This window comes from Hemiscyllium ocellatum, chromosome 8 (assembly GCF_020745735.1).
Source record: "Hemiscyllium ocellatum isolate sHemOce1 chromosome 8, sHemOce1.pat.X.cur, whole genome shotgun sequence".
NCBI classification, from domain to species: Eukaryota; Metazoa; Chordata; class Chondrichthyes; order Orectolobiformes; family Hemiscylliidae; genus Hemiscyllium; species Hemiscyllium ocellatum.
The window spans coordinates 27199042-27212988 of NC_083408.1; the positions used below are offsets into that span (position 1 = coordinate 27199042).

Here is a 13947-nt window from a genome sequence, read left to right on the forward strand (position 1 = left end):
GACTTGTTCTAAACTCCCAAGGATACTGAGCCAGCCTGTCTAGCCTTTCCTCATGATGCAGTCTGCTCACTCCAACTATTCGCAGTTACCTTCTCTAACTGCTTCCAATGCATTAATATGCTGCTGTGAGTACAGTGACCAGTACTCTACACAGAACTCCAGAGGTAGTCTCACCAATGCCCTGTATAACTGAAGCATAAACACCCTATTCTTCCACACAATTCCCCTCACAATAAAATATAACATTCGGTGAGTTTTCCTAATTATAGATTTTACTTGTCTACTAACCTTCTGTGATCCATTCATTCCTCTCCCACCCAGGAACCTTCTGGGACACCCAGACCTCTTTGCATTTCAGAGCTATGCAATCTTTCACCTTTTAGATAATGTGCCCTCTTTCTATTCTTTGTGCTAAAATGGACAATTTTACCCTTTTCCACATTATACTCCAATCACTAGACCTTGCCTCACTCACAAGCTGTCTACATCCCTTTGTAGGATCCCGTATCCTCTTCACGATTCAGTTTCTATCTATCTTTGTGTCATCAGTAAACTTAGCTACCATACCTTCCATTCCTTTATCCAAATCACTTACATAAATTTTAAAGGGCGGTTGCCCCACAACTAAGCGTGGTAGCACACCACTTGTGACATCCTATCTGGCTGAAAAAGACCCATTCAAGCCTCCTGTTAGTAATCAATCTTATACCCACACCAGTCTTTGATGTGGCACAGTGGCTTAGTGGTTAGTACTGCTGCCCTCACAGGTACCCAGGTTTGATTCCAGCCTGGGGTGACTGTCTGTGCGGAGTTTACATGTCTTCTCCATGTCTGCTTGGGTTTCTGCCCACAGTCCAAAGATGTACAGGCTAGGTGGTTTGGCCATGCTAAATTGCCCCATAGTTCCAGGGCAAGTTAGATGGATTAAACCATGGGAAGTGCAGGGTAGAGGGATGAGACTGAATTATGATGCTGTTCAGAAGGGTCATGTGGACTTAATTGTCTGAATGGCCTGCTTCCACATTGTAGGGATTCTCTGTGACACCTTATCAAATGCCTTCTGGAAATCTAAGTACAATACATTCACTGGTTCCTCTTTTTATCTAAAGCACAAGTTACAAAACAACTCCAATAAATTAGTTAAATACTATTTCCCTTTGACAACACCATGTTGGTTCTGTCTGATGACCTTGAAATTATCCAAATGCTCTGTTACGACCTCTTTATAGGGCAGGTAAGAGGCAAGAGCTGAAAATGTGTTGCTGGAAAAGTTCAGCAGGTCAGGCAGCATCCAAGGAACAGGAGATTCGACGTTTCGGGCATAAGCCCTTCAGGAAACCCCGAAGAAGGGCTTATGCCCGAAACGTCGAATCTCCTGTTCCTTGGATGCTGCCTGACCTGCTGCGCTTTTCCAGCAACACATTTTCAGCTCTGATCTCCAGCATCTGCAATCCTCACTGTCTCCAGGTAAGAGGCAATCACATTACTGTGGGCCTGGAGTCATACACTGGGCAGGGCAGAGGCGAATAGCAGATTTTCTTCCCTCAAGTTCATTAGTGAACCAAATTTGATTTTGCAACAGTTGACAGTGGTTGCTATTAGACTAGTTTTTCCTCTTTTAAAAAAAGAACATTTCACCTGGTGGGATTTGAACTCACATCTCCAGAACATTAACTGAGTATTCTGGATCATTCTTTGAGTGAAACTACCACCTACTACACCACTTCCCTGCAGTGAACTGGCTGGGGATTTATACACAAAAGATAATTGAGAGACTCTCTGATTCCCTCGTGTCCTGTTAAACATGGAAGTTTGTAGAAAGTTACCATGTCAGGACATCTGCAGTCACAGGGAGAGTTTCCCAGCTCAGATTTGGGCATTCCAGTTTGAGCTGTTTACTGTTGACATTTCGCAAGGTTCGGCTATCAGGGCTGGTCATGATGTGAAGACTTCCTCATCCTCACAGACAATTCTCACACACAATCAACATGCTTGTCCCTGCATTATTTCCACCTGCACAGACATATTGGCACCTAGCTTTCCCTGTCAGCATTATATTTCAAGAACTGAGCGCAAACCCTGTCATTACTCCAGCTCACTTGATGTACTCCTTGTAATTAGATTCCAGCCTACTGTTAGTCTGCACAATTACAAAGCAAAACCTGCTCAACCAGGTCCATTTGTTTACATAGTGGAATCTATAGGATAACTTGGTAAAGATATTTTAAATTATCTAGGATGGAGTGTAACTGAATAGAAGCAGACTTATTTTAATGACTAAGTCTAAAGCACAAAGGATTAGAATATTGCTGATGTGGATTGGGTTGGGTCCAATTTCAACAGCATTTGACCCAAGTTAATCTTCATCACATCACTGTCTGACCCTGACAGGTGTCACTTTGACCCCATTCACTCTCTGACCCCGAGGCTCACTCTCTGACCCCACTCACTCTCTGACCCCAGGGCTGTCTTTGACCCCAGTCACTCCCTGACCCCCAGCAGGTTTCACTCTGACCTCAATCTCTCCCTGACCACCAATTTCACTCTGATCCCAGTCATTCCCTAACCCCAAGTTTCACTCTGACCCCAGTCACTCTCTGACCCCAACAAGTGTCACTCTGACCCCAGTCATTCCCCTACCCCTAGGTTTCACTCTGACCCCAGTCACTCCCTGAACCCAGGTGTCACTCTGATCCCAGTCATTCCCTACCCCAGGTGTCACTCTGACCCCAGTCACTCCCTGACCCCAGGTGTCACTCTGACGCTAGTCACTCCCTGACCCCAGGTGTCACTCTGATCCCAGTCACTCCCTGAATCCAGGTGTCACTCTGACCCCAGCCACTCCCTGATCCCAGATGTCACTCTGACCCACATCACTTTCTCTATATGTTGCGATACCTGATAAATTATGTTTAGTAATTATCCTGAATTAATTGCTCATACAGGATGGATGAGGAGCAGATCGCTACTGTTTGCCTGTCAATACTGAAGGCTCTGGCGTATCTCCATTCCCACGGTGTGATCCATCGAGACATCAAGAGTGACTCCATTCTGCTGACACTTGACGGCCGGGTAAGAGGCAACTGTGCTCAAAGTTGTCATCACAACCTTTCAAAACCGGGGCAGTTACATGTTTGAGCACCCAGTAGAGGGCAGGCAGGAATGGGGTTGGACTCCTCACCTGGTCTGCTCTGGTTTGAGCCAACGGAGGATGATAGTGAGGGTGCTGGATTTCACTAGGAACTGGACTGCACAGACATTGGTCGTTGTCCACTCCATTTAGTAGTAAGCTGTAACTTTCTGACTGTGTCAGAAACAGCAGCCAGAAGAGCAGGGAGCTCTGAGGAAAACCTGCTGTCAGCACTTGAGGCAAATTTTAACTCAGAGAGAAATAAAACTGGATCGGGGTGAGACGGGAAGCAGAAAGTTAGATACTCGCAAATTTGTCACGACCCTGACCTTTTCCAGTTTTTATGGAGGGTTGGTATTGTAATTATTTCCTGCATGTGATGATTCATTTCCACATGTCCAGATGACCCAGGCAGAAGCTAAAGGGAGACTAGGGATGCTACAGCCAGCACTTTGCAGCACGGCTTGTGGGCTGAGAGGAACAGGGATGTTCAAGCCCTTTCCCCCACCATGGCACAGCGGGAGAACTTCTCTCTCCCAGCTGAATTGCCGGCCGTACTGCAGTTCCTTGCAATGCCACATGGGGCAGGGACCATTGTTGACAGTGCCCTTGGGAACTGGGGTACCACGTGTTGGTCTGAGATCCTGTCTGTTGGCTGAGATTTGGCAGGCGTTTAGGTTCAGGAGGCTGAATTTAAGAAGCTCAATAGACCGATGGGCAGGCACGCCCGCTGACTGGGTTACCCATCCCTGGGTGGGGATGGGATTGGTATCTACACTCACTGGATTTTACAGTCCACCAACAGTCCGCCCCTCGTAAACCCACTGATAGGGCAAGTGTATAATCCACCCCTCTCTTGCATTCACTCTCTATCTCTCTGTCTCTCTGAAGGTTAAGCTCTCAGACTTTGGGTTTTGTGCCCAAGTGAATGAGGAGATTCCAAGGCGTAGGTCTTTAGTTGGGACTCCGTACTGGATGGCTCCGGAAGTGATCGCCCGGTTACCATACGGACCAGAGGTAAATCCGGCTGGGGGGTGGGAAGTGAGCGGGGAGGGGGTGCAAGAGCCAGCCAATGTCAGCAAGGGAAAGCGAGGTTGACCGGAGGTGAGGATACGGGACTCGGGCGGTAGGTAGGTCAAGTGAGATGGAGTTGGAGTGTCGCATCAGTAAGGGGAAGAGCTGTCACCAGCCACCCATTTCCTGAAACCAGGAAGACAATGCAATCGTTCACAATCGAGTCACTATGAGATTCATTTTGAGGAGTTAGAGTTAGGAAGGGGATCTTCTAAAGGGAGATATAGAGAGGAGTAATTTAGATTAGATTAGATTACTTACAGTGTGGAAACAGGCCCTTCGGCCCAACAAGTCCACACCAACCCGCCAAAGCGCAACCCACCCATACCCATACATTTACCCCTTACCTAACACTACGGGCAATTTAGCGTGACCAATTCACCTGACCCGCGTATCTTTGGACTGTGGGAGGAAACCGGAGCACCCGGAGGAAACCCACGCAGACACGGGGAGAACATGCAAACTCCACACAGTCAGTCGCCTGAGTTGGGAATTGAACCCGGGTCTCAGGCGCTGTGAGGCAGCAGTGCTAACCACTGTGCAATTGTGGCCGATTAATTAAGGATATTAAAAAAAAGGACAGTGCAGGGAACCAGAGCTGGGACCTGATATTAGAAGGAGGTCAGAAAGGTTAGACTACCCAACATGCTGCTAAGGACATTGGTGAAGCCTCTTCTGGAGTACTGTGTGCAGTTCTGGTAGCCTGGATATAGGAAGTATGTTACTCAACTGGAGAGCATTCAGAAATGATTTACCAGGATGTTACTGTGAACAGAGGGTTTAAGTTATAAACATAGACTGGATAGACTGGAGCATGGGAGATTGAGGGGTGACTTTATTGAGATTGATAAAATCATGAGGGGCACAGATAAGGTAGGATATAGAACATGGAAACGTAGAATATAGAACATTACAGCACAGTACAGGCCCTTTGGCCCTTGATGTTGAGCCGACCTGTGAAACCAATCTAAAGCCCATTAGATTGCACTATTCCATTCTCGTCCATATGTTTATCCAACGACCATTTAAATGCCCTTAATGTTGATGAGTCCACTACTGTTTTAGGTAGGGCATTCCACGCCCTTGCTACTCTGTGACGTCTGTCCTATATCTATCCCCCCTCAATTTAATGCTGAGTCCCCTCGTGCTAGCTATCACCATCTGAGGAAAAAGGCTCTCGCTGTCCACCCTATCTAATCCTCTGATCATCTTGTATGCGTACTTTAAGTCACCTCTTAACCTTCTTCTCTCCAACGAAAACAGCCTCAAGTCCCTCAGCCTTTCCTCATAAGAACTTCCCTCCTAATAAATCTCCTCTGAACCCTTTCCAAAGTTTACACATCCTTCCTATAATGTGGTGACCAGAACTGTACGTGATACTCCAAATGCGGCCACACCAGAGTTTTATACAGCTACAGCATGACCTCATGGCTCTGAAACTCCAATGAAAGCTAACACACCATATACCTTCTTAACAACCCTTTCAACCTGGGTGGCAACTTTCAGGGATCCATGTAAATGGACATTGAGATCCCTCTGCCCATCCACACTACCAAGAATCATACCATTAGCCCAGTATTCTATATTCTTGTTGCTCTTTCCAAAGTGAATCACCTCATACTTTTCCGCATTAAACTCCATTTGCCACCTCTCAGCCCAGCTCTGCAGCTTTTCTATGTCTCTCTGTAACCTACAACATCCTTCTCCACTGTCCACAACTGTCTACCAACTTTAGTGTCATTTGTAAATTTACTAACCCATCCTTCTATGCCCTCATCCAGGTCATTTATAAAAATGACCAACAGCAGTGCCCCCAAAACAGATCCTTGCAGTACACCTCTAGTAACTGATCTCTAGAATGAACATTTCCTATCAACCACCACCCTGTCTTCTTACAGCTAGCTATTTTCTGATCCAAACCACTAAATCACCCTCAATCCCATGCCTCTGTATTTTCTGCAATAGCCCACCATGGGGAACCTTAACAAACGCTTTACTGAAATCCAAATACACCACATCAACTGCTTTACCCTCATCCACCTGTTTGGTCACCTTCTCAAAGAACTCAATAAGGTTTGTGAGGCACGACCTACCCTTCACAAAACCGTGTTGATTATCCCTAATCAAATTATTCCTTTCTCAATGATTATAAATCCTATTTCTTATATTCCAAAACTTAGCCCACAACAGAAGTAAGGTTCATTGGTCTATAATTACCAGGGTTGTCTCTACTCCCCTTCTTGAACAAGAGGCAACATTTCCTATCCTCCAGTCTTCTGGCACTATTCCTGTAGACAATGACAACACAAAGACCAAAACCAAAGGCTCTGCCATCTCCTCCCTGGCTTCCCAGAGAATCCTCGGATAAATCCCATCTGGCCCAGGGGTCTTATCTATTTTCACGCTTTCCAGAATTGCTAACGCCTCCTCCTCGTGAACCTCAATCCTGTCTAGTCTAATAGCCTGTGTTTCAGTATTCTACTCAACAATATTGATTTTTTTTGCTGTGTGAATACTGATGAAAAATATTTATTTAGCACCTCTCCACGCGGAACTGGCCCTAATCTTACCCTAGTCATTCTTTTATTCCTGACATTCCTGACAGTCCTAAAGAAAGCTTTAGGACTTTCCTTGATCCTACCTGCCAAAGACTTCTCGTGTCCCCTCCTGGCTCTTCTTAGCTCTCCCTTTCAGTCTTTCCTGGCTAACTTGTAACTCTCCAGCGCCCTAACTGAGCCTTCACGTCTCATCTTGACATAAGCCTCCTTCTTCAAGAATCTTGATAAGAGGTACTAACGATGATCTTTTCCCTAGGGTGAAGGATTTCAAGACTTGTGGGTATATTTTCAAGTTGCGAGGAGAAAACTTTAGAAAGGACATGAATCATAGAGGTGTACAGCACAGAAACAGACCATCAGTCCAACTTATCCATGCCAACCAGATATCCTAAATTAATCTTGTTTCATTTGCCAGTGTTTGGCCCATATTCCTCCAAAACCTTCCTATTCATATACCCATTCTGATGTCTTTTAAATATTGCAATTGTACTAGCCTCCACCACTTCCTCTGCCAGCTCATTCCATACACTCCGCGTGGAAAAGTTGCCCCCTTGGTCCCTTTAAATCTTTCCCCTCTCACCCTAAACCTATGCGCTCTAGTTTTGGACTCCGCCAACCCAGGGAAAATACCCTGTCTATTTACCCTATGCATGCACCTCATGATTTTATAAACTTCTATAAGGTCACTCCTCAGCCTTCGACACTCCAGGGAAAACAACCCCAGCCTATTCAACCTCTCCCTGTAGCTCAAACCCTCCAACTTTGGCAACATCCTTGTAAATCTTTGCTGAACCCTTCGAAGTTTCGCAACATCCTTCCTATAGCAGGGAGACCAGAATTGAATGCAATATTCCAACAGTGACCTAACTATTCTAAAAGTATTCTGTACTTCGCAACATGACCTCCCAACTCCGATACTCAATACTCTGACCCAATAAAGGAAAGCATACCAAATGCCTTCATCACTATGCTATCTACCTGCGACTCTACTCTCAAGGGACTATGAACCTGCACTCCAAGGTCTCTTTGTTCAGCAACACTTGTCAGGACCTTACCATTAAGTGTATAAGTCCTGCCCTGAATTGCCTTTCCAAAATGCAGCACCTCACATTTATCTAAATTGATTAGATTCCCTACAGAGTTGAAACAGGCAATTTGGCCCAACAAGTCCACACTGACCCTCTGAAGAGTAACCCACCCAGACCCATTTCCCTCTGACTAATGCACTTAACATTATGGGCAGTTTAGCATGGCCAATTCACCCTGACCTGCACATCTTTGGATTGTGGGAGGAAACCAGAGCATCTAGAGGAAACCCACGCAGACACAGGGAGAATAAGCAAACTCCATATAGACAGTTGCCTGAGGCAGGAATCGAACCCGGGTCCTCAGCACTATGTCACTGCGCTGCCAAATTAAAATCCATCTGTCACTCCTCAGCCCATCTGTCCATCTGATCAAGATCCTGTTGTACTCTGTGGTGACCTTTTCACTGTCCACCACACGACCAATTTTGATGTCTTCTGCAAACTTACTACCATATCTCCTATATTCACATCATAGACATTTATATACATGACAAAAAGGAGGGGGCCCAGCACCGATTCTTGTGGCACACCGTTGTTCACAGATCTCCAGTCTGAAAAACAATAGTGGGAATGGTGAGACAGGTTCAGAGGCCAGTTATGGGCTGAACTGAGGTGAAATCCTACCCTGGAATGTGGGTGGGAGAGTTAAATGAAGACAAACACAGACGTGGTGGGGCAGGGCTTGGGGGCAGTAGATCCCAGAGGCGGGATTTGAAAAGTAGCAAGATAAGGGGATGAAGGACCAAATCTCTGGCTCAGGGTTGGAGTCAACATGTGAACGTAACTGGGCTAGAGGGAAAGTCAGTTTGGCTGAACAGACATTAGAACCTGTTCTGGCCATGAGCGCAGTGCTGAGATCAAAGATCTAGAAGATACACTACAGAAGATTCTTAGAAAGCACCTTCCAAGCCCACGACTACTTCCATCTAGAAGGACAAGTGCAGTAGATACATGGGAATACCACCACCTTCAAGTTGCCCTCCAAGCCACTCACCATCCTGACTTGGAACTATATCACCTCTTCTTCAATGGTCAAATGGGCGGCATGGTGGCTCAGTGCTTAGCACTGTTGCCTCACAGTGCCAGGGATCCTGGTTCGGCACCTTGGGTGACTGTTTCACACTCCACTGTGTGGAGTTTGCACATTCTCCCCGGGTCTGCGTGGGTTTCCTCTGAGTACTCTATTTCCTCCCACCATCCAAAGATGTGCAGGTCAAGTGAATTGCTAAATTGCCCATAGTGTTAGGTGCATTAGTCAGGGGTAAATATAGGGTAGGGGACTGGGTCTGGGTGGGTTACTCTTCGAAGGTTCGGTATGGAGAAAGTGAGGACTGCAGATGCTGGAGATCAGAGCTGAATAATGTGTTGCTGGAAAAGCGCAGCAGGTTCGGTATGGACTTGTTGGGCCAAAAGGACCTGTTTCCATACTGTAGGGAATCAAATCTAATCAAAATCTTGGAATTCCCTCCCTAAGGGCATTATGGGTCAACCAACACCTGTACTGCAGCGGGTCAAGAAGGCAGCTCACCAACACCTTCTCAAGGGCCAACTAGGGATGGGCAATAAATGCTTGCCCAGCAAATGATACCCACATCCTAAAATGAATAAAAAAAGCAAAATGGGCTGAAGTTCTTATGCAATGGGAGGGTGTTGCCTAGTGGACGGTTAGCACAGAGTATCCATGGCTCCACTGCCCAGAACCTGAGCTGCCATATTGGTGCTGGTACATTGTTGTAAAATGCCCTCCGACATAATGGGCATGGCAACAGCTGTTGGTGGAATCTGAGAATGGAGACAAATAGTAAAACGCTCCTTCATATTGTAGGTGGACATCTGGTCACTGGGCATCATGGTGGTGGAGATGATTGATGGAGAGCCCCCCTACTTCAGTGACTCTCCTGTCGAGGCTATGAAATTGCTGCGGGACAACTTGCCCCCCAGACCGAAGCTGGAACACAAGGTCAGTGCTCTAAATACCCTGACACCTAGATCCCTGGAAAGATGGGGTCTCAATGGGGCAGATTTGCTTCAATCCCTACCCTGTGATGCATCAAACATGGTCGGTCCTAAGGTCTGACTCACTAATTCAACCTTTCACCTCAAAATCATGAAACACATGGGAGTTACTATGAGCAACCAAAGAACAGAAGTAAGCCATTTGATCTTGTTCCACTATTCAGTAAGATCATGGCTGATCTGATTGTGACCTCAAATCCATCTCCCTGGTTACCTTTCACCCCCTTGCTTAGCAAGAATCTATCTATCTCTGCCTTAAAAATATCCACGGGCTCTGTTACCACCACCGTTTTCAGCAAGTGAGTTCCAAAAACATGCAACAAAACTTTGTCTCTTTTCTGTTTTAAGGTCAACCTCTTACTTTGGAACAGTGACCCCTGAGTTCTAGAGTCTCCACAAGGAAATATCATCTCTAGTCCCCTTTTACACTTTTAGACCATACCGCCATTGAGATAATCCACCCGTTTCAGGTATTAATGTAGTGAACCTTCTCTGAATTGCATCCAGCGAATTGATATCTTCCATAAATAAGGTGAGCAATGCGGTTCACAGTGCTCCAGATATGTAGCTTGTATACTTCCCTCTTCAATCCATAGCATGTTACTTCCTCTGAAATAACTCCCACAGATGGGTTAAAAGTGACTTCATTTTGACAAAACCATATTGGCTCTTCTTGATTACCTTAAATCTACCCGAATGCATTATTATAACATTTTTACTGACATTTTTCCTATGACAGGTGTAAAGCTAACTGGCCTGTAGTTTCCTGCTTTCTGCCTCCCTGCCTTTTTGAATAAAAGAATTGCATTTGCTATCTTGCAACCTAATGGCACTGTCCCAAATCTAGGGAGTTTTGAATAATTAAAACCAACACATCAACTATCTCACCAGCCACTTTCTTTAAGACCCGAGGATGAAGTCCATCTTGACCCAGGTATTTGTCAGCCCACAGTCCTAACTATTTACTCAGTATCACTTCTCTGGCAGTTCTAATTTTCCTGAGTTCCTCACTCCTTCACTTACGTTTCTTAATTTATCTCAGCTGCAGCAACTTTTTCTCCCCATCAATTTTCAATATTCTGTCCAATCTTCTGATCTGCAATGTTTGGTCCTATCCTTAAACTTTCCAGTTAACTGCAGCTGCGATCCCCATCCCTTTATCACTCTTTGGAGTGTGTCTATTCTGTATATTCTGAAATATGTCCTTTAAATATCCGCCATTGCATCTCTGTTGGCTCATCCTTCAACATTTTTTGTAAACTCACTACTGCCATCTCTGCTTTCATGCTTTCCTAATTGGTTTTATTTAAGTTTAAAATAGTCTTTGACCCGTTCCTCTCTCCCTCAAACTAAATATAAAATTCCATCAGACTATGGGCACCTTCACTATAAAATCATTCATTACTCATATTTCTTTGCCCAGTACCAGGTCTGCTGTTCTGGTCAGCTCCAGAACACGCTGTCGTAAGAAGTTATCTCAGAAACATTCTATGACCTCTTCTGATTTTTTCTGATCTATATACAAATTTAAATCACCCAGGATTACTGCAGTAATGAGCTCTATTATTTCCTCCTTTTCAATCCGTTGCCCTGTGGTTACTGTTACAGAACATGCTCTCTTTTTATCATTTCTCATCTCTACACAAACTGCTTCCACGTACTGATTTCCTGAAATTCGGTCAACACTCTGTTATACTAATACCACAATTAAGGGTCAAAACCAATATTTCACCTTTTCCCCACTTCTTGTCCTTTCTAACTGTCCTATATCTTTCAATATTCAATCTGCAAAATTCATGTCTCTGTAACGGCTACCAGATTGTACTTAATAATTTCTATTTGTGCTCCCAGTTCATCTGTTTCGTTTTGAATGCTATGTAAATTCAGATAAACAATCTTCAATTTATATATTTTTTATTCCATGTTCTCTAGTTTAATTTCAGATATAAACTCTCCATCCCTTCCTGTGTGCTTATCAGTTCCTGCTATAATAGCTTTCTGTTTTGTCTTCTCTTTTACATAACCATATCTTCCCAAATTTGATCCATTGGTCTCACTGTTTTTGTGTAAGGTCCTCTCTATTCCTCTAGTCAGGCAGCTGGCAAAAACAGTGGCCTCTGTGTGGTTCAGGTGGAGACTGTTCCAATGGTTCCAGTATTCCCACTATTGGTTCCAGTTCCACACACACCGGAGCCCACTTCCCCCATGCCGATGTTTGAGTCATGCATTCATCTCTCTAATCATATCGCGTTCCAGGTTTTGAGTCATTTTAGCCAGCACACACAGTATCTGCTGTCTGTCTTCATTTCTATCATCAAGAAAAACTGCCTGAGAGGGATTTCTTTCTTCCCTCCTATCCTTCTATCTCTGTCTACTTTCTCTTCATGGTTGCATCCATATGCTGACGACCTTCACACTCAGCTCTCCTGCTTGTAACATCTCCCTTTTACTCGCAGCTTTCCTTTACGCCTACAAGCTGCATGATTTTAGTTTTAACTTCCTTCTGATTGGCACTGTCTCCAGGCCAAGGGGTGTCAGGCCCTGTGAGCCAGTATCTCTTTAAGGCTAAGAAACTTATATTTGATCCCTTAACAATTGATGCAAATGCTTCAAAGACCTTATCAAGCATTCTTAAACCTGATTACAGATGCCATTGATATTTTACAAAAAATCTACTCTGTACTGGACTGTTTCTGAGTCAAAGTTAATCAGAATATAGACCTATACGTCTGGGGAAAGGGAGAATGAGGTGGACAGCTCTTCCACCCACTGTTAAATGGCAAAACCTTGGTGGAAGGGAGTGGGGGATGGAAGCATTGGTATAATGTTGCACCTATTTCTCCTCTGCCGGAGGGGGTTTAAGGAATAAATACCAGGCTGTGGCTGTTAAGGCTTCTTTGCAATAATGAGGCAAAGGGAGGGTGGGATTCAGAGAACTGGAGGGTGAGGAGGTCCAGGGCTTGAGGAGGCTACAGGGATTTGGAGCATGGTGATGAACACACCCTGAGATGGGACTTGTACGAAGATGGGGATTAGAGTCATAGTATTGGTTTTATCAATATAGTTCAGTCAGTGAGAGAGTGGGGAGGATGAGAATCAGTGCTGAGTATGCAGAAGCCTGCAGTGGTGAAGGGGAGGGAGTCAGATAGAGAGGAATGGGTTTCAGTGAGAGAGTTAGAATTACGAGGGACTTCTGCCAGGCGGACAGACAAATCAACTCTAGTGAATACATCACTAGGGAGGCACTACTTTCAAGTTGAGCTCCTTCACGATCTAGTGCCAGAACTTTAGATATCAGAAACTACTTTCTAAGTTGAGTTAAAAATGTGTAACTGGAATAGGGGGTGGTGCCTATATCAGAATGTATTCTGATGAGATGGATTCCACCCTGTGGCACACTGTGGGCTGAGCCCCCATTAATGGAGTGGGTCTCTCTTCCACAAACACTAGTGGATACAGGGTTAGTCAATTTTAAATACATTTTTATTCAGCAAAGGTATTAAGGGATATGGACCAAATGCAGTAACGTTCACACCACACCAATGCCACACTATCATCATCTCCAATAAGAGACAATCTAACCACACTGCCGCTTGGCATTCAATAGTGTTACTATCACTGAATTCCCCCACTATCAACATCTTTGGAATTACCCTTGATACAAACTCCGTTGGATTTGCCACATAAACACAGTGACTACAGTGGCTAGGATCCTGCAGCAAGTAACTCATGTCCTGTCTCCCTAAAGCCTATCCACCACCTACAAGACACAAGTCAGGAATGTCAAGAAGTTTGACACCATCCAGGACAAAACAACATAGAACATAGAACGTTACAGCACAGTACAGGCCCTTGAGCCCTCGATGTTGCTCAAATTGTGAAAATAATCTGATGTCCATCAACCTACACCGTTCCATTATTATCCATATGTATTTCTAAAGTCCATTTAAATGCCTTTAACATCGGCAAGTCTACTACTGTTGGAGGCAGGCCGTTCCCCACCCTTACTACTCTCTGAGTGAAGAAACTACCTTCATATCTGTCCTAAATCTATCACCCCTCAATGTAAAGCTATGTCCCC

General features: G+C 44.9%; 1 protein-coding gene across 1 annotated transcript in view; it reads left to right on the forward strand.

Moving 5' to 3' along the window:
• Positions 1-13947, forward strand: part of LOC132818074 (serine/threonine-protein kinase PAK 4-like) — a 68325-nt gene that overhangs the window by 39762 nt on the left and 14616 nt on the right. The window contains exons 6-8 of the mRNA XM_060828727.1: positions 2946-3072; positions 4022-4147; positions 9676-9810. Coding sequence (XP_060684710.1) covers positions 2946-3072; positions 4022-4147; positions 9676-9810 — 388 coding nt within the window. The remainder of the gene's footprint in view (positions 1-2945; positions 3073-4021; positions 4148-9675; positions 9811-13947) is intronic.